The 26,640-nt window shown below is 41.9% G+C and overlaps 2 protein-coding genes across 5 annotated transcripts; both read right to left on the bottom strand.

Annotated features, from left to right (window-relative positions):
• Positions 1-11,861: 11,861 nt before the first annotated feature.
• On the bottom strand, positions 11,862-25,175 carry LOC113008991 (leukocyte elastase inhibitor-like). 4 transcript variants are annotated; one of them, XM_026146999.1, is made up of 7 exons: positions 25,113-25,175; positions 14,592-14,775; positions 13,923-14,060; positions 13,722-13,839; positions 13,480-13,622; positions 13,179-13,346; positions 11,862-12,337 (listed from the first exon to the last, which is right to left on the bottom strand). In XM_026146999.1, exons 2-7 carry the CDS (start codon positions 14,757-14,759, stop codon positions 11,927-11,929), a joined length of 1,146 nt encoding a protein of 381 aa, XP_026002784.1. In that variant the 5' UTR covers positions 14,760-14,775; positions 25,113-25,175; the 3' UTR covers positions 11,862-11,926. The 4 variants fall into 4 exon arrangements, with proteins under 4 accessions (XP_026002784.1, XP_026002783.1, XP_026002782.1 ...); XM_026146998.1 differs by lacking the exon at positions 25,113-25,175 and adding an exon at positions 17,072-17,150; XM_026146997.1 differs by lacking the exon at positions 25,113-25,175 and adding an exon at positions 17,067-17,114.
• On the bottom strand, positions 22,333-25,179 carry LOC113008992 (leukocyte elastase inhibitor-like). The gene is made up of 7 exons (XM_026147000.1): positions 25,113-25,179; positions 24,791-24,974; positions 23,929-24,066; positions 23,728-23,845; positions 23,486-23,628; positions 23,185-23,352; positions 22,333-23,051 (listed from the first exon to the last, which is right to left on the bottom strand). The coding sequence occupies exons 2-7, from the start codon at positions 24,956-24,958 to the stop codon at positions 22,641-22,643; spliced, it is 1,146 nt and encodes a 381-aa protein (XP_026002785.1). The 5' UTR covers positions 24,959-24,974; positions 25,113-25,179; the 3' UTR covers positions 22,333-22,640.
• Positions 25,180-26,640: the final 1,461 nt, after the last annotated feature.

The raw sequence follows: 26,640 nt of genomic DNA, 5'->3' as shown, positions 1-26,640 counted from the left end.
TGAATCCTGTTTTGATGAGCTGTGGCAAGACGCAATGGATATTGCAGAACAGTGTACTGTTGCCTCTGAGACAGTTAAGAGAAGGATGCAGAGAGAGAGCCTCAGGCTAAAGGGTTATTTTGTAGATTCTCCAATCGGGCAACACAGGTGTAAGGAGGATGACAAGGACAAGTTTAAGAGGGAAGTATTTTACCCCATTCTTAACCATGTACATGCAGAGATGGAGAAGCGCTTCAACAAGACCAATTGTGATATTATGCGGGGTATACAGGCACTAAACCCCAAGAGTAAGAGCTTTTTGTCAGAGGAAATAGTTGTAAGCTTGGCTGGTCTGTATGACTGTGATATTGAAGACCTCAAACATGAGCTGTATCAAGCTAGAAAGGTTGTTCAAAGGAGAGCAGGGTGTGGGAATGAACTCTCCAGTATTTTGGGGTTTACTACCTTCCTAGAGCCTTACAAAGAGGTGTTTCATCAGCTTTTTCATTTATGTCGAATAGCTTTAGCTTTACCTGTCAGCAGTGCTACTTGTGAACGTAGCTTTTCAGTGCTAAAGCTTAGAAAAAATCATCTACGAACAAATATGACTGATGAGAGGCTTAGCAATATTGGAGTTTTGAGTATTGAGAGGAAAAGGGCAAGCTCATTAAGCCTGGATGACTTTGTAACACGTTTTGCCACCCGTCACCGTAACAGGCGGATCTACCTATTCTAAGTCATTGATAATATTTAATGAAGCATAGAGTAGGTACTTGAGTAAATGTTCTCTTTCAAAGTGCTGCTGTTCACAAATGTTTTTGTACTTCTTGTCTTCTTAACATGTAACAGAGTCTTATTAAAAGTTCAGTATATTTTAATAAGTTTAAATAAGTTTTGCATTGCATTGGCTAATTTGCCAATTGTATGTTAAAAATGTTTCTAGTTTAATGTTCAAAAATGTTTTAGCCCAAAACATATGTGCACTATATGTCAGTAAAAATACTTGTCCTTGAATGCTGAATAAACTGACAAAGCACTGATTGTATCTCTTGTACTTTATCAACACAGTATCTAAACACTTTTCACTGTAGTGGTGAAAATCTCATTCTAATAAAAGTTAAAAGCGCATCCAGTTATTAGGTTTATAGGATTATTGAATTATGGTTAACGGTTGGTAGAATTTTTGTTTAACATTATCTGCCAATTACATCTGCCACCCTTCTCCAAATCTGTGCCCCTACCTGGCCACCCCAAAAAAGATTTTCTAGACACGCCACTGCGTTCACCCTACCCAGGATATGGTTTCAACACTACTTCTTAGCCAACAGGCTGTTAAAATTCAATATTAAATTTTAACAGCGTTCGACTGCCATGATAAAACAAAATCCATAAATCCATAAATAACAAAGTCAAATAATGCCATATTTTATACAACAATCAATAAACCAATAACCAAACAAATCATAACATATTATAGTCATCTTATAATGAATTTCATTCAAAATACTATTATACAAAAACATTCTCATGGGTCCCATCAAAGCTAATAAACATTATCCAAAATTAATCAATTAACACATTTAATCACAGGTGTTGCGCAACAAGTTCAATAATCTAAAGGGAGTTCAACTCAATTCAAAAGTCTCATAGGCCGTTTTGGCATTTAATCAGAAAAGTAACAAAAAACATCCAAAACGGACAAAACTACAAAAATAAAATCACTCGCTCAACTCTTGATACGTTAATTCAACATTCGGCCATAGTGAAATAAACAAAAACAACAATATTCAATAAATCAAACCAGTAATTGCACTTACTGTCACTAGCCTAGCATTAGCTTACCGGCGTTTTAGAATGCGCGACCGCGGCTCCGTATTTTCATTAATTGTGACAAAACAAAACAAACAAATAACTCACCGTTGAGTCGATTGAGAGAGGGTGTAAAGGTGAATGAATCGGCCGGGTTATTGCACGCTGTCAACTGGTATGTAGTCTGTAATTTGTCAATATCTGACAAGAACGCCAACCAGGGCTGTATCCCAATTCAGGGTCTGCAGCCTTAAAGTACGCAGCCTTAACGGTCCACCAGGGCCGCATACGCAAAGACCGCTAAGGCCGGAAGTGCGAGGCTTGTGAAATGGGACGGTCTAGCCTCCGTCTGCCCAGGTTGCCTAGCAACCATGACATTAACAGCTGGAAACGTTTCATACAGCTTTGTTTGACAGAAATGAAGGAAAAATCTTTTGTTCATTTGTTTGTTTGTTTCTACATGAGCTTTGATTTGATAAGCATCTGAGGCTGAGACCAAGGGACTGTGAAATCATGATTATTGGGCTTCACTTCTGTACTGAACAGTCATTTAAGATTAACTAGTAAATAAAAATTAGCTAATGTTGTTCATGAGACTAAAGTCATCTCCCTTTGGTAATGTACATATAATATGGCCAATATTAAAGTTATAATTTCAATCATTATTACAACAGTGAATGAACTCTGTTTCAAATACTGAGCTTCAGTAAAGATTCAAGCTGCATTTATTTATATTATTTATATTTCCTGTCACCTTAAATCTTCACTCAAAGACAGGTTTCTGTCTTGTGGGGTCAGATGGTACCATGGTTACACTCCCCCCCCCCCTCAATCCCATGGACGTCCTTGTACATGGACTAGGCTGGCAGTGAATGACTGGTTGGCTGAGGTGTGAAGGCATCGTATCCTCTTCTTCATCGTCTTGAAGAGCGAAGGAGAAGACAGAACTTAACTCATGCAGAAAGGTCTGAACGCTCTTTAACAGAGGCTTACCAGGCTTGATGTACTGCAGCCGATCAGGAGGATTCCTGGTGCAGGTTGAGTGCCTTAAGGGCGGTTCTGCCTCAGGACTCAGAGGCTCTGATTCAGTAGGTGAGTGTTGTGACAAGTTATTACTGGATGGTTCTGGAATAACTGGATCAGAAGATAGACTTTCTTCATCATGAGAGGTTTCTGCAAGCTCAACTGGCTCAAAGCCAGCTTCCAAGGTTTCGTTATCAATAACTTGTTCCTCTTCAACAGGTACAGGTATAGGTTCCTCTGTGTTTGCTTCCTCTGTAGCCAATACTACAGGGTCATCTGGCTGGTCGATAACTTGAACAGATTGCGGAGTATTGGGTAAGTCAATGGTTGTTGTGAATGTGACAGGTTCAGCAAAGAAAGGAACGGGTAGGTATGAGATGAGTTCCCCTTTGTCATTGTCATCATCATCAGCAGCAGCATGTACAGGAGACACAGGTAACACAGGCATTTTCCCCTTTTGCTTAGTAAGCATTTCATTTTCAGAAGGTGGTAAATACCCACAGGGCAGTAGGAGGTCTCGATGTAAAGTCCTCAGGGGCTTGTCTTGGCCTTCGGGTCGAACTGTATACACAGGAAGATTGCCGGCTTTCTTCACTACAATGTACACAGATGACTCCCATTTATCTGCAAGCTTGTGTTTGCCTCTTACCCGCACGTTCCTCACAAGAACTCTGTCTCCAACATTCAGCTGTGATGCAGTGATATTCTTATCAAATCTGTTTTTGTTACGTTTCATCACTTTTTCTGAGTTTTCAATGGCCAGCTTGTAACTTTCTTCCAGGTGGGACTTTAGTTTTTCCACATATTGTGTGTGGGATGTTGATCCTTCTTTGGCAAGGGGTAGTCCAAAGGCTAAGTCCACCGGTAAGCGAGGTTGGCGACCAAACATGAGCTCATATGGTGAGAAACCTGTAACATAATTTCTTGTGCAATTGTATGCATGCACCAGGGGCTTTACAAAATCTTTCTAATGACATTTCTGTTGAGCTGTCAGTGTTCTTAGCATATCCAGTAATGTTTGGTTAAACCGTTCAACAGGATTGCTTCTTGGATGGTATGGAGTGGTTCTTATTTTGTGGATCCCAGCCATTTCACAAAGCTCTCGGATGATTCTGGATTCAAAGTCAGGGCCTTGGTCACTGTGCAACCGTTCTGGGATACCATAATGAACAACAAATTTCCATTGCTGCCAAAAGGGCTTGTGGGGACCAAAAGCACAGGACAAATTCAAATCAAGGGCAACCATTTCAACTGTCTTCTTGATACTGGCTCTCAGGTTACTACCATTCCTTATGCCTTCTATAATACTTATCTTTCAGACCACCCAATGAAACCACTAAATGATCTGTTGGAAGTAGAAGGAGCAAATGGACAAGCCGTACCTTACCTGGGATACATTGAGATTAACATGACGTTCCCAGCTGATTTTCTTGGTCCATCCATTGATGTAGATACACTTGTCCTTGTCGTGCCTGATGTCCAGCAATCATACCCAATGATACTTGTTGGCACCAACACTCTTGATGTTGCTTACAGCAAACACTGTGATACCCACCCTGAGCAGTCATTCCTGCCAACTGGTTCCGGTTACATTGCAGTTTATAAAATTCTCCGCCATGTCCAGAATTTAAATGACCAGTATGCTCCTGTAATCTTAAAGTCAGACCAACCACATACCATTACTCCCGGCCAAACCACTGTCCTTGAGGGATGCCTTGTCACAAGGCTATTCCAAGGTGAGATAGCAGTTATTCTGGAACACCCCACCTCCAGTTCTCTGCCTGGTGGACTCATGGTAAAAACCTGCCTTGTGGACTTACCTCAACGTTGGCCATGTTTTCTGACTGTTGTAGTGAGTAATGAGTCTGACCATGAAATCCACATTCCAGCTCAAGCTATCTTTGCAGAAATCAGTGCCTTCCAGGAAGTCACATCCATTATTCAGACCAGTCTACAGAGTCGTTACCTCCATCTCAACCACAATACAACTTTGGAGATTCCCCTTTAACTTCAGACTGGAGAAAACACATTGTTTAAAAGCTCAACAGTATTCCTGAAGTATTTGCCAAACACAATCTGGATTTTGGCAGGACCGACAAAGTTAAACACCAAATCAAATTGTCTGATCCAACCACTTTCAAGCAAAGACCACGACCAATTCATCCTCAAGATCTTGATGCTGTAAGGAAACACCTGCAAGAACTTCTTGACTCCGGAGTTATCAGAGAATCCGACTCACCATTTGCCTCTCCAATTGTGGTTGCGCACAAAAAGAACCGCAGTGTACGTCTTTGTATTGACTACCGCAAACTCAATCTGCAAACAATCAAAGATGCTTATGCTCTGCCTAAACTGGAAGACACCTTCTCCGCACTTGCAGGATCAAAGTGGTTCTCAGTGCTAGACCTCAAGTCAGGATACTACCAAATTGAAATGGAGGAGAAGGATAAAGCGAAGACTGCCTTTGTCTGCCCATTAGCATTCTGGGAGTTTAATTGGATGCCACAGAGGATTACCAATGCACCAAGCACATTCCAATGGCTGATGTAAATCATGGTTACACTTAGGTATGCATAAAAACCTTTCATTTAATTACAAAGCCCGGTCTTCAGTTAATTCAATACAAAATATTACATAGAGTACACTATACAGGTTATCAGATGTTCAAAATGGTCTTTTTGTCCTCCAACAACTGCTCACACTGTCAAGCCAATACACCGGACAATTACATCCACACTCTTTGATTCTGTCCACCAGCTCAGAATTGTTGGAGTGAGATATGTGAAGACTTATCAAAGTGTCTGAAATGTAACATTCCAACTTCCCCTTTAGTGTGTTTGTTGGGCAACTTAGATTAGAAAAGAATATAGCCCACATGGTTTTCACTGCACTATGCATTGCCAAAAAAAAAAAAAGTCCTCATTAATTGGAAAAATAAAAATAATCTTAATTCTAAGCAATATAGAAATCAAGCCAACTCGGGGGCTCTTCAACTTAGGTCAGTGGCGAGAGGACACATCCCTGTGGTGCTCCTGTGTTGATGGTGATGCTGTTAGACGCATCCAGTTTGTCTTCCTCACAGCTGACGGTATGGAGGTACATAAATACCCACCGCTAATATGTACGGAAGACTAGGTTGAGTTAGTTAGGTTTAATAGGCAGATAGAGGGGATATTGCTCCTGTTAATTGTGTGTGTCCAAGGTTTATTGAAGGGAATGTCATCAAGTTGATGTGTTGGAATGAGGCTGCGTGACATAGGTGCAGTTCAGCGTTTGGATTTTGTAATGTTTTGAAAAAAATGGAGACACACCAATTAATACAATGTGGTGATGTGGATGGAAAGAAAAGACAGCCAAAACCAACTGCTAATGCTTTGGAGAATCAGATTGAAAGGCTTCAAACAGAACATCACACTAAGATTAATAAAATTAAAAAGGTCATAAAGGTTATTAAAGAGTTAAAGCAATCTGAAGATAATGTTTCCACTGTTCAGGCTCAGTTAGAGAATTTGTCTGTGTTGCTTAATGAGGCAACTCATCTGCATGAAACCTTGCTTCCTTTGCTTCCTCAAGAAGAGCAAGAAAAAGTAAATTGCTTGGTTCATAAGTGTGCGAGCACATAATACCGAGTTTATGGAAGAGATAAAGAAATGGCTTCAAGATGCAAAGGGAAACCCTCAGAGCAAAAACCAGGTGTCTGAGCTTGATTTGCCACAGTTAAATCCACCTGGTGTTGATTCCTCTGATGTATTACCTGCTGGAAATGGTTCTGGTGCTTCTAGGCACGCAGGGAATGTTGGTAAAGGTACTGCGATAGATGATGTTAATCCAAGTGATAGCATCTCTAATGTTGCAAACAAAAGTTGTAGGAAAAGCAAATCATCACTCAGTGGCTCAATGGTTTCATCTGCCTTGTCAGCACGCATAATGGCAGAAGCTGACATGGCTGCCCTTCTTGTTCGACAGAGGTTGTTGAAAGAAAAGCATGCTTTTGAAGAACAAGAAATACAGCTTAAGAAAAGAAAAGAGCTGCTTGACTTAGAAACTGAAATAGCAGCCTCAGCAGCAAAGGTGAATGTTTTAAAAGCTTCTGAAATGTCCCGAGTCTCAAGTGCTGTTAATGGTGAATCTGATGGAATGAATTCGTATTTAGAACGAGAGCAGGGGCGTTTAGGTGTCTTAAATCCTAATGCTCCGACGTTCAAACCTGTGTTGCCAGAGCGACCATATCAGGGTGTTGATGCAAGTGATCATCAAGCGCATGTATTGGATGTAAGGCCCAAGGTTAAAAATATTTCTCAGCCTAAGGTCGTTTCATTGGAACAGTCAGAGACGAAGCCACTAGTATTTCCAGGTGCAGTTTCAACTACTCAGATGATGTCGCAGTCTCACGCACAATCAAAACCTCTTACACATACAGTGCAAGGTGGTGAGGGTCATGATCATCTAGTCACAGTTTTGAAGAAACAGAATGAAATTACAACTTTATTGGCTGAGCAGCAGTCTCTGCTTTTGTTACCAAGGCGTGACATTCAGTTCTTTGATGGTGATCCTTTACAATATCAAACATTTATGAGAGCTTTGAGCACATGGTGGAGAGTCAAGCTCACAGTGCTAAGGATTGTTTATATTTTCTCGAGCAATACACTAGAGGCCATCCAAGAGAAATGGTCAGAAGCTGTCAGTATATGCCTGCTGAGTATGGATATGCTAAAGCTAAATCTTTGCTCCAGGAGAACTTTGGCAATTCGCTGAAAATTGCTGCTGCCTACATTGAAAGGGTCAGTAAATGGCCACCTATAAAATCTGATGATGTGAAGGCTTTGCAGGAATATGGGTTTTTATTAAGGCAATGTTGTAATGCAATGGGAGACGTTGAGTCCTTGCATGAGTTGGATGTCTCTGCTAATATGCAAGCAGTTATAAAAAAGTTGCCTTATAAGCTCAGGGATAAGTGGAGGAATGTTGTCTGCGATCTGCAGGAGAGGTTTCAACGTAAAGTGGTTTTTTGCGATGTTGTTGAGTTTGTCGAAAGGCAAGTTAAGATCGCAAGTGACCCATTGTTTGGAGATATACAGGATCCTCCGACAGCCATCAGAAAGGAGGCTAGGAATGGTAAGTCTCAGTTTTACCCTAAGGCTAAGCAGAGTAGTTTTGCTGCAGTGGCCAAGGTGGAAGGGAAGATTGGGCCAGTGTTGAGGCAAGAGAGTGGTTCAGTTGTGACCAAGGTTTTCTTGTTTTGTGGAGCAGGGCATATGTTGGATTTGTGTCCTTTGTTTGAAAGAAAGTTGCACTGTGAAAGATTATCTTTTTTGAAAGAGAATAAGATAAGATAACCTTTATTAGTCCCACACGTGGGAAATTTGTTTTGTCACAGCAGGAGTGGACAGTGCAAAAGTTATGAGGCAAAAATTAGAATACAATAAGAATAAATACAGTACACAACTGTACAGAATAGAATAAAATAAAATACTATATACAGTAGAATAAAATAAAATAAATATACAATAAGATAAAAATAGAATACAAATACAAATACTATATACAACTGAGTAAAAATACAACGATGACAGAAAGGATTATTGCACTTAGTATTATTGCATATGTATGGATGTGTGTGCTTGATCAGTTAAAGTCTTTATTATGGAGTCTGACAGCAGTGGGGAGGAAAGACCTGCGAAATCTCTCAGTCCCACACCGTGGGTGCCGCAGTCTCCCACTGAAGGAGCTGCTCAGTGCTGTCACAGTCTGCTGCATGGGGTGGGAGATGCTGTCCATCAGGGATGACAGCTTAGCCGCCGTTCTCCTGTCACTCACCACCTCCACTGGGTCCAGAGGGCATCCTAGAACAGAGCTGGCCCTTTGGATCACCCTGTTCAGTCTCTTCCTGTCCCCAGCAGAGATGCTGCCGCCCCAGCAGACCACGCCATAAAAGATAGCAGAAGCCACAACAGAGTCATAGAAGGTCTTCAGGAGTGGGCCCTCCACTCCAAACGACCTGAGTCTCCGCAGCAGGTACAGCCTGCTCTGCCCTTTCCTGTAGAGGGCGTCGTGTCCATTCGTGTCCATTCAATAATGTCACCATATAAGATACACAGTATCTATAATATATGTGGCAAGGTCAAAGATCAACGAAACACATTCTCTATTAAAGTTCATTTCACACTTTATTTCAGATCAAAATCAGGAGGGGTCCAGCATAACAGACCCCTAGCACAGGCTGGTTAGGTATTAAGAAATTATGGCTCAGTCATCTCCATTTGGAGCTCAGGTGCACGGTCCGAGTGGCCGACTGGACCCTTATTCGCCTTATGATCTCCTAGTGTTACATATGTGCTTCTCCTCTGCTTTCCGTTGTATGTTAAGGCCTGGTAAACATCCCACATGATAGCATATAGAGAGGATGCAGACGTATAATCCCTGTTTTTATGCACTTATCAAGAGAAATGGCCACAAGTGCTTAGGTCAAAATAAAAGAATAAAAAATTATAACTCAACTAATCGCCAACAGGTGATCAGATCTTCCCGCACCTCCATAGGGGAAATCTCACCCCATTTTGTTTATTTTTATTTTTTATTTTTTGATAACACTTTATTTGGTTTGTGTATGTAGTAAATGTGAGAGTCATGCAGCTGTTAGCAAACACAGCAAACACAATCAATTAGTTTTAAACTCTTTTATTTACACATCCATGTTAGTAAGTACTTGGAGGTCAAGGAAGATCTGCTGACCTGTCGGTGTCTCGTCAATCTCCCACTCCCTTATTCGGTCTGCCAATCCAGGGGTACTGCCCCTGATCTCCACACAGCATCGTAGAGGCGTGTCAACCAAGACAACCCTACAACATCCAGAGCCTTCAGGAACTCGGGGCAACCCTCATCCACCCCAGGGGGCCTGCCACCAAGGAGATGTTTATTAAAATAACCTCACCCCTGGTGATGGACGAGTCATCCTCCTCAACCCCAGACTCTGCTTCCTCTACAGAAGACGTGCCAATGGGATTAAGGAGGTCCTAGAAGTATTCCTTCCACTGCTCAACAATATCCTTAGCTGAAATGAGCAGCACTTCACCTGCACGATACACAAGGCAGGTAATACCCCCCGAGTTGCCTGACGATTTGACAGAATCTGTTCGAGGCAAACTGAAAGTCTTCTTCCATGGCCTTTCCGAACTGCTCCCACACTAGAGTTTTTGCTTCAGCCACTGTCCGAGCTGTGTTCCGCTTGGCCTGAAGGTACCCATCAGCTGCCGTCGAAGTACCACAGGCTGACTAAGCTCAATAGGACTTCTTCTAGAGCCCGATGGTTCCCTTCACCTCCGGTGTCCACCATCTGGTTCAGGGGTTGAAGCAGCTTCAGCAATGGAGATGCTGAACATGGTTCATTCAGACAGAATGACCCCAGTCTCCCTTGGAATGCTGTTAGAGCTCTGCCGGAGGTGGGAGCAGAAGATCTTGCAGATGGGGGTCTCTGCCAGGCACACCCTTACTTTACGTTTAGGCACTCCAGGTTTGTCCAGCATCCTCCCCCACCACCTGATTCAGCTCAAAGCCTGGTGGTGATCATTTGACAGCTCAACACCTGAGTTTGCCCAAGTGTCCAGAACATGTGGCCGCAGATCTGATGATACAATTACAAAACTGACCTGCAGCCTGGGGTGTCCTGGTGCCGCGTGCACTCATGGACACCCTTCTGTGCAAACCACAGTTTGTTCATAACTAACACCATGTTTGAACATCACTCCAGTTCAGATCTGGCAGGCCGTTCCTCCCAATCGCGCCTCTCCAGTTATCACTATCCGTGCCCACATGAGCTTTGAAGTCTCCCAGTAAGATGACCGAGTCCAAGAAGGCCCAGTACTCTGACCTATCATTTGGTATATAGCCGCAGACAACAGGGACTTCCCCACAGGTAGGCCCATGTCCCTTTTTTGGACTAAGGCCTGGCCTCGAGGTGCTTGCTCACGGACACCCCACCTGGACCTGGCTCCAGGGCAGGGCCCCAGTAACCCTATTCCAGGCAGGGTGAAATGTTCCCTGGATCCTCTACTGATAGGGGCTTTTGAACTGCTCTTTGTCTGGGCCGTCACCTAGGATCAATTTGCCATGGGCAAAAGCCCCCCACAACATAGCCCCTGGGGTCCTTGGGACACACAAACTCCATCAATATGGTAGCGATCCACAGAGGGGAATTATTATACATACATATTTCATACAATGACTCATATATAACATTCAATTTACAAAGTTTCAACATTGAACTTGTCAGTGGTAGCATTTCATTTTTGAAAACATTGTGTCATGTGAACTGTAAGATGTTTTAGAAGCATATGAAGCAAAAGAGATAAGTTGATGGCATTGGAAAATGCATCATTGCCTTTCAAAGCATGTCTTTAAGGACCGATCAGGTCCCATCACAGGTAACTGATGTCATTTATACCTGCGTCCATGCAGGCCTGAGTATCATTTGAGAAAAGTTGATACTGAAAAGCATAAGCAGTTCAGTTAATAAGATATCAGCGAAGTCTGTGGGGCTCTGTTGTGAAACAGATCAAGAGAAATGGTGTTAAAACCTGTGGTTAATTTAAAATGGCAAGTTCAAAAATAAATAAATCTTGAGCGACTATGTAAAGTGTAAACAACTGCAATGAGGTCACCATATTTTATTCTTAGTGAAACGAAAAACATACGAGATGTGTTAACTGAGAAAAATTGATTTAATTTTAAGCAAAAAGGGCCTTTTAAATATGATGGCAACATGTCTCAAAGCTGGCACAGAGTCGTGTTTGCCACTTTGTAGCATTCCCTCTTCTTTTAACAACAGTCTGTAAACATGTGATGAGAGCAGCTGCGAGATTTGTCTGATATTGGAATCTGGCTACTCATAATAGCTGCACAACACAGTATCCATGTTCTCAAAGCTGCTAGATCTCGTGCTTGTACAAATACCATCTATTTAAAACAAACAAAACCCCAACACCCCACCCCCATTTTTTTAAAATGAAAAATAAAGTTTTATAATTAGCAAAACATCACAACACTCCATTTACTTCATTTCAGAGATTTTTTTAATTTTCATTTATGTTGCAACATCATCTTCCTCTGCTGCTTCTGTCTACTCAGGAGATGAGAATCTGCCAAAGAACAGGATGGACTTGGTCTCATTATATCTGATGAAGAAGAGGAAGGGGTGATCTGCTGTGAAGTGTGTGTCCGGTATAAAACTCTCCAGCTTGATCACAGCACCTGTGGCTGCAGTGGCCTCTGTGCCCTCCTCGTTCACCTCCACAAAGGCCTTGTGGGCCATCGTAGACAGGAAGAGCCCAGGTTCACCGTTCATGCCAGACAGGTCAGCGCTTCCTGCACAGAACACGTTCTTCATACCCAGTTTAGCCAGAGGATCATTCAGTTCGTAGTCTTCCTCCAGCTTGAACTTTGGCAGGTGAAGGACAACTTCTGAATGGGTGCTCATGTTTTTCCTGTCGGTCCATTCATTCAGCCTCTCCTGTGTTAGCTCCTTCTCCAGCTGGAACACAGTTAATACATTTTGTCATATTTCTTTTGCTCATATTTAAATTCATTTTATCCATGAAATCAGAAGCGGTCTGTTAAATGATCAAATTTAAGTAAACAGAAGCGAAGCATTTGTGTAAATGACCTAATTTGGCCAGACATAATTTGGTAATGTTGACATGTATATTTATATAGGCCAATTTCCTTCAGGGTCAACCTTCAGGATCAATAAAGTTTTACTGAATTGAATTGTTTTGGAACTACTTTGGTTTTATTTTGAAACAGGAAACTAGCGCAAAACACAAGATGAAGGTTTGTTAATAACGTGGGTTTTACAATATGGCCTTACGAAGACAGATCATCATTTTGTCTGTATTAATTAATACCCGGCTGACAGTGGCACGAGTTTTGATAATGTTACTTTTAATGTAATAGGTTATGTGCAATCAAGATGTTGTTTAGAGTTTTTGTAAGCTATTAAAGTAAGAGCAAAGCGGTTGAACTGAAGCAATGTCATAAGAGAATTTTAGTTTCTAGTGAAAGGACTTACCACCCTTTGATTATGTAGGATTGAGAGGTGAAAAATATGCATAAGATTGATGATATAAAGTGTAAATTTGAAGTTCATGTTATAGTTAGTGTGCAGGAGAAATGAGTGTTTCCTTAATATTTTAATTTTATGGTATTAATATGTTGGGTTTTTGACAGCATCTTTACCAAATGTTTCAGTGAACCACACCTCTAATAAAAATTCTGTGAAGCATCAGTATAAGAGACCATCATTCAATCAGGGATGGTACAAGAAGAGGTTTTCGTGGCTTTTCCTCACAGGAACTTGTTTCTAGGCTGTGTACCTTCAGCAGAGGGCCTGAGCCGTCTGAGGACTCCTTAGGCAGCAGAATGAACATGCTGAGCTCCTCACCCACATAGGGCAGCTCCAGGATCTGCAAATCATGGTCAGCAATGTAGTTGTAGGGAAGCTTCTTCCTCTGGTGCATCATCTGGACTGGTACGGTCTCATTCTGACACACAGGAAATCCAGGCGACCAGATCATGTTATCATAAAGCTTCTGATGGTGTTTACCTTAAACATTTTACAGTTTCCTGTATTCAGACTTTGTGTCCAGAATTTGTAACCTTCAGTTAAATTTCTACCTGTCTGATTTCAAAGGGCATCTCTTTGGTGTTTGCCTCTTTAAACGGGTTCCTCCAGTTGCCCTTGAAGTAGACAGCATTGACCAGAGCCAGTCTGGTATCTTTGTTGACTGTTCCTGGCTTCAGAAGGTCTTTTATCTTATCTGAAAGGAAATACAGAAACAACAATATTTCATTATAATCCACAGAGGATGCTAAAATGATTCCCTGCTGTTCAGGCTGTGGAAGATGCACATTCTCACTTTCTGTCTGCTGCTCGACCCAGCTGTTGATCGCTGCTCTGCACGCCTCTGGATCTCCGATGAAGTCAACAGTTATCGGGTCTGCCAGGTAGTTCCTATGTGTGACGTCAATGAAGTCCTGCAGAGAGCAGACATCAGTTTATTAATCCAGTCTTTGTAATGAAGAACTTTATGAAGAGAATCATTGATGTGGACACTCACTGGGAGGAAGTGGGCAATGTTTTCTCCATAAAGACGGTTGGCTAGTTTCAGGATGTAGGATGCAGATGGTGAGTTGATTTCAGCGTTCAGTTTCTGGAAGTTTGCATGGACGCCTTCACCTGAGCTGAATGAGAGGGCCTGTGTGGCATTGAAGACAAAGACTGAAAGGATGTGACACTGAGCCTGAGTGACCCTAATGTAACAATTTATGGTCCAAAGGCAGAAACTGGACAACTTTATTCTTTCAGCATCAGGTTTAATAATAACCTTTAACATACTGTCAGTCTCACTGAACATCATGCTCTCACTCACTACACTGTTTGTAGGTTTTATGGACTCTGATGCCATTTATAAACACAAATTGCTGATGTCAGACTGGGAACATCAGTGTTTTGGCCACATAAACAAACCTTTTCAAACACGTAACAAAACCCCAAAAGTTGAATTCTGTCCAATCATAAACCTACTGAAAAGAAAGTTTATAAGACAGCACTAGTCTCACAAGGTGTGAATTTTTTCTGAAAATATAAATATATATAAAAAGCAAAATAAAAAACAAAAATCAGAACAAAAAGCAGTCAGCCACATCTGACAAGACATTTAAAGTTTCACAGGCATGCTGGCTGATTAACTGATGGTGGTGCAGGGAACAAGTGACAGTGAGCTGACCTGAGTAATCTGAGCTGCAGTGTCTCCTTTGGCTCCCTCGTAGACCGTGGCCAGGGCTGCGCCGATGCTCAGAGGAGAGACAAAGATGTTTCCAGCAGGGTTTGTCTGGCTCAGAGTGCGGAACAGCTCCAAGGCAAAGGCTGTGTTTGAGCTGCTGACGGCGGACATGGCTGATGTTGTTTTCCTGTAACATGCAAACAACCGTTTAAACTGCAACAACATTACATATCGGAAACAACAGAAGACTTTATATTAAAGCAATGAGGGGGAAAAAACAAAACACAACACACTTCAGGAAGTAACACCAGCACTGCTGGGAGAATATAGAAAATCACCCCAATCATCTGCCAGCTGTGCATTTATTTTAACAACCTGAGCTGTTTTCACAAAGCTGATTTCTGTGACCAAACTCAAAGATAAGAGAACGATAAGTGAAACTCGTAGACACATAAAACGAGGATGAGCACAGGAATGAGGAAAGCGTGTAAATAAGGTTGGTGGAATAAAGAAATGCGGTCCTACGGAAGACGATCAGGGCTTTAAAAACAAGAAGAAAAAAGTGGGGACTTTAATCTCAGAATTCTGTAAGAAAGCTCGTCCCCACTTCTTTCTGTTTCCAGTGGAATCCTCTTCTGGTGATGGCTTATTTTACAGAGAACAGCATGACTAGATCTCGTGTGTAAACCTGAACTCGATCGATCGCCTCTGACGGGAATGGCTGATGGGAATGTTTCAGAGAATGAAGTTCCTGTAATGCAGCTCATCGGTTATTCATTTAGTTCCTACGAGACATGGAGCCTGTTCTAAATAGCACATTTTACAGTCTGGCTCTAATCTCGGACTGTAAGTTGAACTCACAGAACAAAGTGCCTCCTCTCCGATCTGATTATTATTCTCCAAACCAACGGCCGCGGAAGGCTAAACATGGGGATACTGACGACATGCAACAACAACGCAGGAAATGCACTTCTGAGCTACTGTTCTCTTTATTCAACCATTATACTATTCAAACCACACATCAGTAGGGGAGACCGGGGATAGTTGTAACGTGGGTCAGTTGTAACACTTCCAGTTTCTCCAATCAGGGCTAAGTTTCAAATGATGTGACTCATCCTGTGCATGCCCAATTCACTTCTGCTATCACATGTGAAAAATCAGCACATTTTGTCAAACACAGACAATTTAACATGAAAAAAAGTAATTTGTATGCCAAAAAGTAAGTTTTTCTACTTTATTTCAATGTTTAATAGCATTATCTGCTTTGCAGTTAAACTCATCAAACTTAAATTATGTTATTTGTATGTCTATGGGGATATATTCTGTGTAAGTCTTTAGAGCTAGTGTTTTAGCCGTTGGCTGTAATGTTAGCTAGTTCATGGCTATAGGAGTCTGGGTCAGTTGTAACAGCAACAGTCTGGGTCAGTTGTAACAGCAACAGTCTGGGTCAGTTGTAACAGCAACAGTCTGGGTCAGTTGTAACAATAATGCAGATGTTGCAACTTACCACACTATTACTTTAACTGATATTGAACAAGTTGGGGCAACGACATCAGCAGAGAGAGGTTCACTGGTCGCTTTTGTATATGCGGTTAATGCCATTGGCAACACAATTCCTCCACTGTTTGTGTTCCCACACATACATTATGCAGACCACTGTGTCAGAGATGGACCAGTAGGAAGTACTGGTAGTGGAAATAAATCAGGATGGATGCAAGAAACAGATTTCCTCATCTTTCTGAAGCACTCTGCAAACCACACCAAGGTAAGCCATGATAAAAAAAAAATAATGGGATTGCGATGCTGGTGAACAACTACATTTTTTCAGCTTCATTGTTATGTTTAAAATTGGTGCAAGAGTTGTAGGTTATAATGCCCACTGAGCCAATGAGGCCAAACTCAAGGAAGACCAACCAAAATTAATGAAATATTCAGTTGCAGGAAATTCCATAATTTGTCTTTTTTGGGGGGGTTGGAATATGTTCAAAAGCTAGATTTCTGCATTCTGACACACACACACACACACACACACACACACACACTCTTTGTCAGTACCCTTATTTCATTGTGTTAGATTTCACCCCAGGATATGTTACAACTAACCCAGACTATGGGGTTAATTGTAACATTTCACTCTTTGTGTTTGAGGCCATACCATGCAATGGGTAATTGTGCTGCAGAGAAAATAGCTGCACTATTTAATAGCCGACACATGTAAATACTTTGCATTACATTTTGAATCCACTACCTTAAACGAGCTCCAATTTACAGACAGAAATGTCAAAAATGTTACAACTATCCCCGGTCTCCCCTACATGGGACCCAATATAAAACAAATGCACAGACTCCACAAAGAAAGATGACTGGCACTCTCAAAGCTTTACACCAATTATTATGCCAAATTGCGATATCCACCCGCAGAATCAAACACACTGCGCATTCAGTTGCGGTCAACAGAAAGTTTTACCCCATGCTCACCATACCTCTCTGCTCATCAAACAGCAGGTGCGCTGAACAGGTGAGTGCAACAACATTTATTGCCCAATACACACCCATGAGTCACGCCCCACGACCGTGCACCAATGCAGTGTGTGCATTTTAAACCAACCCTCTTAACCCCAAAAAGGAAAAACTCACATAGGGGAGACCGGGGATAGTTGTAACATTTTTGACATTTCTGTCTGTAAATTGGAGCTCGTTTAAGGTGTGGTTTGCAAAGTGCTTCAGAAAGATGAGGAAATCTGTTTCTTGCATCCATCCTGATTTATTTCCACTACCAGTACTTCCTACTGGTCCATCTCTGACACAGTGGTCTGCATAATGTATGTGTGGGAACACAAACAGTGGAGGAATTGTGTTGCCAATGGCATTAACCACATATACAAAAGCGACCAGTGAACCTCTCTCTGCTGATGTCGTTTCCCCAACTTGTTCAATATCAGTTAAAGTAATAGTGTGGTAAGTTGTAACATCTGCATTATTGTTACAACTAACCCAGACTGTTGCTGTTACAACTGACCCAGACTCCTATAGCCATGAACTAGCTAACATTACAGCCAACGGCTAAAACACTAGCTCTAAAGACTTACACAGAATATATCCCCATAGACATACAAATAACATAATTTAAGTTTGATGAGTTTAACTGCAAAGCAGATAATGCTATTAGAAATTGAAATAAAGTAGAAAAACTTACTTTTTGGCATACAAATTACTTTTTTTCATGTTAAACTGTCTGTGTTTGACAAAATGTGCTGATTTTTCACATGTGATAGCAGAACTGAATTGGGCATGCACAGGATGAGTCACATCATTTGAAACTTAGCCCTGATTGGAGAAACTGGAAGTGTTACAACTGACCCACGTTACAACTATCCCCGGTCTCCCCTATTGCTCGTACAACATATGCACATACGTACATTCCTCTATAAAATACTCTTGTGTTCTGGCCGGAAATGTTTCCTCATTGCTAACTGCTGTTATTGTTTCTTCGTCTGTTACATCATCCAGGACCTGTATCTCATGATGCCCTCTTGTACCTCTGTTAGCCGGCTAACATCCTTCAAGGCTTTCCTGATTCTGGTATCCAGCTTTCTTCTTCTTCATGATGGGCATTCTTGATCTTCAGGGTGAGTTTGTTTTTCGAGCAATGAATATGTTAAATCTAAAAACAAAAAAACAAACACAAACAAAGAACAACACTAAAATAATTTTTTTTCTTCATTGCTGATAGGAAGCATATTGAAGTGATGGTTATTCTTAAAACTTTTAACTTTAACTGTTACAGATGAAAGTGTCATATATTAAAAAATAACTAAAATCATTCAATAACTGTAAAACAGCCAAAAGTTCTCCTTTCCATGAAAGAACAGCGGCACACACAGCTGCATACAGTGTGGGAGTGATGGAGGTTTTAGAGTGTCAGCAGATGGCGATAGAGAGCTTGTGAGAGGGCCCGGCCTCTCTGTGGAACCGTAATCTTTTTGGCCTCACAGTATTGTGTAGAAGTGAAACTTTTTGCAACCATAAGTAATGCTAACTGCTGCCCATTAAAAAGAATGCAGGTTTAAGGACATTGCAGTGCACTGGCTTTTCATTTCAGACCTCTGTATCCATGTCCATATTTTATCATGACTTAGTTCCAGCAAATACTTTATTGCCAGTTTGAGGTAATTAATGTGAGTCCGTTTCTTTCAACGGCAAAAACGACTTTACTTTTTTTTTTTTTTTTTTTTTTTACATATTTGTGTCTCCCATGAGGAGTCAACTATTTAGTGCAGTGCCCATTGAAATTGATCATAAGACCAAAGTCATAATTTCCATTTTGTTGAGATGCCCTGCTCTCTCTATCAAAATTCCTCTCCTGATATTGCTGCACCTTTACCTCTCTCAGTGCACATGGATCTATTATCATATACAAACTGATTACCAGTTCTGTCTCTCCTTCATCTGCAGCTGATTCTTCTCATGTCAAGGCTGTATGTATAAAGCTTCTATCAGAATGTTAAAGTGGTGTGCTGTATGTTGCTGTCTACAGCCTGAGGAACATAAAAATAACAGCGGCTCCTTGTTGCTCATTTGGAATGCATAGTCCTTCCTGCTTGACTCATTGGAAAGTTTTCCAGTGTATTATCTAGACTGCACTGAGGATAATTACGGGGGAATAAACACAGAGGCGTTTGCCATTTTCTGGACTTGAACGCAGTCTGAGAGAGAGAAACTTTATTGACAGCCACTGATATATACACATGTACATCACTTGCCAAACACAATGCATGTTATAGGCTGTTTCCATTTTCCTTTATATACTCTGCATTCATTCAAACATTGAGCCTGTGTGTTGGCAATGCTATACAATTATGTGTTTTAATTGAGAGCATATTTGTTTTAAATGAATGTCAACACTGTCATCCCTAAGATGTGATTTTTTAGAGAAAAAAAAAGTTTGGAAATTCTCAGAGTTGTGTATTCTTGTGAACTTGCTTTATGTGGCCTTGGTGTTTCAGGTATTTTCATGCTCGGTTTACCCAAAGCAAATGCAATGGTCAGTCACTCTTTTAGCACCAATTAGTGATCAATTTAAATATGACTGCAATATTTTTCTAGCAAACCCGCACTCAACATAAGTCAGCTCAATACTGGCATCAATAGGCCAGTATGTTAACGAGCTCGCATTTTCAGCCTGGTCATTCCACAAGCTTCCCTTCATCCCACTCAGGTTGCGGCAGCTTCACGTTAATATAGAAGCATTTAGTGAAATGACTGCATTGTCTTACTGAGAGACTTCAACTCTCATGTGGGAAACTACAGTGAGACTTCCAGGGGCATGATTGGGAGGAACCGTCAGGGGCCGGCAGTCTTCCGTGGCCTACCTGCCCGTTGTGTCCATGTGCGCTGTTTTTGTTTGTGTCGTCGAAGCGACCTCTCAACCCAGAAGTGTCCCGGTGCTGGAGGTAGCTGCACCTGAGCTTCAGTCAATGCTGGATCATTGAGTTAACCCTCATCAGTATGGCCGTGATTGATAGTGTTTAGAACCTCGTGTCACGATGGGGTACGCTGGTGTGTTTATGGAGCGGACCTAAAATCAGACGAACAGTAACGAAAAGGGAATGGCTGCAATCACAGCATTGTAAGATGGTGAAAGATGTACCCTTAGGCCCCCTCCTCGATTCAGAGATGGTCTTTCCCTTTTCACCCAAATGGTCTCCTTGACTCCACGCTTAAACCAGCGTTCTTCCCTTTGCAGCCATTCCCCAACTGTCTGTGAATGGTACTCATGGCCATTGATCAGCGGTCCTTGATCAATGAGCTTTGATCAGTGGTTTTTGATCAATGTTCATGAGAATTTTCATACTAATGATCTAGAAACTGACCTCCCAGGCCATTGTTCATTCAGTGGTGCTAGTTTCAGTCATTATGCAAATGTACTGTTTATAAGATTGGGGAAACCTGCAGTCAGCTGAGACTGAGGAAGTCACTTGAAAGAGCGATGAAATGTTTCTCCCACTGAAAACGCTACGTTCAGATGAACAGAATCAACTTTTTGGGATTTACTTACCTGGATGATTGAGCGTGCATCAAGACGTTCCTTTTGATTTGGTTTAATAATATGCTGCAGCAGAGAGAGCACTCTGGTTAAACGCCAAAGGCAGCGCACAAGGCAGCGCCCGTCTGAAGATGGGCGCTGCCTTGTGCGCTGCCTTGTATGCAAAGTGACAAAACATACAGACAAAGACATTCCACAACACTTACACATTGCCACATCACATGGGCCTATACCTTTAGCTTATCCTCCCTGAGAGAGTTATGACCTTGTTTTTTACTTAACCGTCACCTAAAGATTAACTTCCTGAAGCCTCCTCCTTCCATGAGTAAAGGAGAAGGAGTTCCACTATCTGTCTAATCCCCACAACGCCTGGATATCTCTAACTTACTCACAATGACCTAACTGTGTTTGTGTAATAAAGCATAAAACACATATGTGATGCTATCATATATGTATATAACTACATGACACAAAAAGTGATATTACTATTACTAAAGTGAAACATTTGATCATAATAAAATAAAGAAATTTGTATCACACCCACCTCCTCAGTCATGGTGGTTATCATGATTGCCACTGAAATAGTTTATCAGCATTCGGGTTTTTAGGTTTTTCATTTCAAAATTATGTCAATGTGTGTTGTGCAATTTCAGATTTCTGCTGAGGGGGCTCAGGGACTTATTTGCTGGACCTAGATGCCCGAGGCTCTTTCATAACCACGACACTGCTTCAGCGACAGGCAGGATTCATATGTTTGCATCATCCTTGCACACTACTGTGTCACTGTTTCCTGATAGGGAGGTACATTTAGCATTGCTTTCATATCCTCCTGAGAACCAGCTTATTCATTTATTTCCTGTGCAATGGACATTTGTTTTTAGTCTGTCTTTTGACTCATTTGAGATATCTTACTATGTCCTGATCTACTAAATAGAAGCCATCCTGGGCTTCCCATTGATATCTGATGTGTTTGGGTGGGTGACAAAAAAAAGTTCAATGGAAAGATTCTTTTGTACTCGGTTCTGAGGATGATATATCCACATGAGTCATTGTATGGAAGTTCATTCAATCCACCATATTGAGCCTTTTATATTAAAATCCATTGTGTAATCTCTCCTGCTGATTTTCTGCAAAGTGTAACTTCATAAGTCTATACAGGTTTTGCTTTGTGTAGCCACATGTGGAGTTTCTGTGCATGTTAATGATTAAATGCTGCACATCTTTCTTTGCTCACTGTCCATTAAATGTTGTCTGCGTCACCTGCTTGGCTGTCTGAATCCCACATGTCACATGTATTCAGTCTTGGCTGTCACTGTCACTTGTTACTGTCGTTACTGCAGTCCAATCATCTTCTTGCCTGCCTTCTCTGAACCATCAGCCTTTGTGCCGCATGGTTTAAATCTGTGCTCTCCATCATTTTCATGGATTGTATTTGCAGGGCTTCTCCTTCATCTACATAATCTGGACTGGACAGGTGACTAATGATGTCATGTATATCTGTAGTGTGTGCTACAGCCCTGCAGGCCTGAGCACCATTTGAGAAATGTTGATACTGAACAGCGTAAGCAGTGGAGTTAATCAGATATCAGTAAAGTCTGTGATGCTCTGTGTTTAATGTATAACCCCAATTTCAAAAAATGTTGACATACTATGTAAAATGTAAAAAAAAAAAGTCTGCAATGATTTTCCCACATTTTATTCTCAGCAAAACACAGAAAACACATCAGATGTGTAAACTGAGAAAAACTGATAATTTTGAGTAACGAGCATCATGACTGTCTCAAAAAAGTTGGTACAAAGCGTTTGCCACTGTGTAGCATTCCCTCGTCTTTTAACAATTCTGTAAACATGTGAAAAAAGCAGCTGCTAGATGCTTTTTGTGATATTGTTACTGCTCATTTTTCATTGTGGCTGTAATACCTGCAGTATGCAATTTAGCGTCATCATGGTGTAACATAAAAGGCCTTCTCTGACAAATATGCTGCTGTAATAACTGCTGCTTCTGTCTACTGAGGAGATGAGAATCTGCCAAAGAACAGGATGGACTTGGTCTTATTGTGTCTGATGAAGAAGAGGAAGGGGTGATCTGCTGTGAAGTGTGTGTCCGGTATATAACAACAAGCGCTGATCATAGCACCTGTGGCTGCAGCGGCCTCTGTGCCCTCCTCGTTCACCTCCACAAAGGTCTTGTGGGCCACCGTAGACAGGAAGAGCGCCCCTTCACCGTTCATGCCAGACAGGTCAGCGCTTCCTGCACAGAACACGTTCTTCATACCCAGTTTAGCCAGAGGTTCATTCAGCTCGTAGTCTTCCTCCAGCTTGAACTTTGGCAGGTGAAGGACAACCTCTGAACGGGTGCTCATGTTTTTCCTGTCGGTCCATTCATTCAGCCTCTCCTGTGTTAGCTCCTTCTCCAGCTGGAATACAGTTAATACATTTTGTCATATTTCTTTTGCTCATATTTAAATTCATTTTATACACGAAATCAGAAGCGGTCTGTTAAATGATCAAATTTAATGAAGTAAGTAAGCATGTTTCTAGGCTGTGTACCTTCAGCAGAGGGCCTGAGCCGTCTGAGGACTCCTTAGGCAGCAGAATGAACATGCTGAGCTCCTCACCCACATAGGGCAGCTCCAGGATCTGCAAATCATGGTCAGCAATGTAGTTGTAGGGAAGCTTCTTCCTCTGGTGCATCATCTGGACTGGTACGGTCTCATTCTGACACACAGGAAATCCAGGCGACCAGATCATGTTATCATAAAGCTTCTGATGGTGTTTACCTTAAACATTTTACAGTTTCCTGTATTCAGACTTTGAGTCCAGATTTTGTAACCTTCAGTTAAATTTCTACCTGTTTGATTTTAAAGGGCATCTCTTTGGTGTTTGCCTCTTTAAACGGGTTCTTCCAGTTGCCCTTGAAGTAGACAGCATTGACCAGAGCCAGTCTGGTATCTGCGTCGACTGTTCCTGGCTTCAGAAGGTCTTTTATCTTATCTGAAAGGAAATACAGAAACAACAATATTTCATTATAATCCACAGAGGATGCTAAAATGATTCCCTGCTGTTCAGGCTGTGGAAGATGCACATTCTCACTTTCTGTCTGCTGCTCGACCCAGCTGTTGATCTCTGCTCTGCACGCCTCTGGAGCTCCGATGAAGTCCACAGTCTTCAGGTCTGCCTGGTAGTACTTCTGTGTGGCGTCAAGGAAGTCCTGCAGAGAGCAGACATCTGTTTATTAATCCAGTCTTTGTAATGAAGAACTTTATGAAGAGAATCATTGATGTGGACACTCACTGGGAGGAAGTGGGCAGTGTTTTCTCCATAAAGACGGTTGGCTAGTTTCAGGATGTAGGATGCAGATGGTGAGTTGATGTCAGCGTTCAGTTTCTGGAAGTCTGCATGGACGCCTTCACCTGAGCTGAATGAGAGGGCCTGTGTGGCATTGAAGACAAAGACTGAGCCTGAGCGACCCTAATGTAACAATTTATGGTCCAAAGGTAGAAACTGGACAACTTTATTCTTTCAGCATCAGGTTTAATAATGGTAAATGGCCTGTATTTATATAGCGCTTTACTAGTCCCTAAGGACCCCAAAGCGCTTTACATATCCAGTCATCCACCCATTCACGCACACATTCACACACTGGTGATGGCAAGCTACATTGTAGCCACAGCCACCCTGGGGCGCACTGACAGACACTGGCGCCACCGGGCCCTCTGACCACCACCAGTAGGGTGAAGTGTCTTGCCCAAGGACACAACAACCAAGACTGTCCAAGCCGGGGCTCGAACCGGCAACCTTCCGATTACAAGGCGAACTCCCAACTCTTGAACCACGATCGCCCCGTAATAACCTTTAACATACTGTCAGTCTCACTGAACATCATGCTCTCAGTAACTATACTGCTTGTGCGTTTTATGGACTTTCATGCCATTTATATAACATTCTAGCTTCATATGTTATTTACATGATGGTATATTGTTAGAACAATGAATTTTTGACGTTATAACGTGATATAGTTCGATTTTTCTTTTGCCTGGGTGGCAGCTCAACGCTTCCGTAACTGCTTTTAAAATACAACGAGGGCTTGAAGTTGCAATCATGCTGGCTGATCAACTGACAGCGCGGTGCAACTAACAAGTGACAGTGAGCTGACCTGAGCCATCTGAGCTGCAGTGTCTCCTTTAGCTCCCAGGTAGACCATGGCCAGGGCTGAGCTGATGCTCAGAGGAGAGACAAAGATGTTTCCAGCAGGGTTTGTCTGGCTCAGAGTGCGGAACAGCTCCAAGGCAAAGGCTGTGTTTGAGCTGCTGACGGCGGACATGGCTGATGGTGTTTTCCTGTAACATGCAAACAACCGTTTAAACTGCTACAGCATTACCTACTGGAAACACAACAGAAGACTTTATATTAAAGCAACGAGAAAAAGTGACTTTTTCAGGAGAGCGCATACAGACAGAAACCACCGCCCAACTCACGGAAGCTAAGACACCGGACACGGCGCAGCCCGTTTCAGAAACTTGTCAACAGCGACTCGTTTATCTGAACTACAAGCTACTTTATTCCCACACACATAAAACGAAGACAAATCCAGCAGAATACCCGATTTACAGGGTGAGATATTAGTCTAACTGCAGTTCTTTGCTGGGTGTAAATAAAGTTGGAGGATTGAAGAAGGACGATCCTACGGAAGAGGAAAGGGCTTCGGAGCGTGATGTCACGAGAGGGGGCGTGGCCAAGTTTTGGTTTGCAGGTAAACAGAAACAAATGATCCCTGTTGTCTTTGCTTAATGATTGGATTTGGTCCTGACAATCCACATTGCTGGAATCGTATCTTTCAACATGTGTGTGGGTCGATTTGAATGATCCAGATGTAAGTGCAGCCACTCAGCCTCTACTGCAGATGTGTCACAAATTAATCTTGTAGTAAACTATGGCACTTGGCCACAGGTGGCAGTAGTGGACTGACCTCCATTTGAGACTGCTCCAGCTGCTATGTGATAGTCAGTAGATCTGCTACAAATTGCAGATCATATGGAAGTTTTGGAAATAAATCATGAATATTCCTTGCTTAGCATTAAAAGTAAACATTTCTAGCTCTCCCCCACACTCAAAAACAGATGCCAAACCTACTGACACACCTGAGTCACTCACTTTCTTAAATCCACTCACTCTCACTGGCTCTGTTTATTACTAAACTTGTGTCTCCCATGAGGAGTTAACTATTTAGTGCAGTGCCCATTGAAATTGATCATAAGATCAAAGTCATAATTTCCATTTTGTTGAGATGCCCTGCTCTCTCTATCAAAATTCCTCTCCTGATATTGCTGCACCTTTACCTCTCTCAGTGCACATGGATCTATTGTTATATACAAACTGATTACCAGTTCTGTCTCTCCTTCATCTGCAGCTGATTCTTCTCATGTCAAGGCTGTATGTATAAAGCTTCTATCAGAATGTTAAAGTGGTGTGCTGTATGTTGCTGTCTACAGCCTGAGGAACATAAAAATAACAGTGGCTCCACGCTGCTCTCCAACTGTCATTGGCATTATATGCATCTGATCTCAGACTCTATGTTATGGTTCTGGGTCATTTTGAACCAGCGTTCTCAGTTTTCTTGCATTTTTGTATTATATTAAGTTTATTATTTTAAGGATTTATTCTATGGTTCCTAGATTGTTCTGTTTAGTTTATTAGACTCCCCCTTGTGTCTTTGCCCTCTGTATGTCTTCCTTTATTTAATTGTGAGTTCTTGTGCTTTGTTTCCTCTCCCTGTTTTGTTCCATCATGTTTCCCCTGCCTGGCATGTCTGTGCTCTCCCTCGTGTTCTCTCTCCCCCTCCAGCCTGTGTCTCGGTGTACTTCCTGTTTTACTTTGATAGTCTCCCGTCAGTGTACATCACGGTGTTTACTCCTGCCCTGTCCCGTTATGGTTATTCGTTGTTAGCTGCCCATTCCATAGATACTAATGCACCATCATACCATCAGAGATGCAGACTCTTGATAA

Source organism: Astatotilapia calliptera, chromosome 17 (assembly GCF_900246225.1).
Source record: "Astatotilapia calliptera chromosome 17, fAstCal1.2, whole genome shotgun sequence".
Classification (NCBI taxonomy): Eukaryota; Metazoa; Chordata; class Actinopteri; order Cichliformes; family Cichlidae; genus Astatotilapia; species Astatotilapia calliptera.
This window is presented reverse-complemented; position numbering and strand designations above follow the sequence as displayed.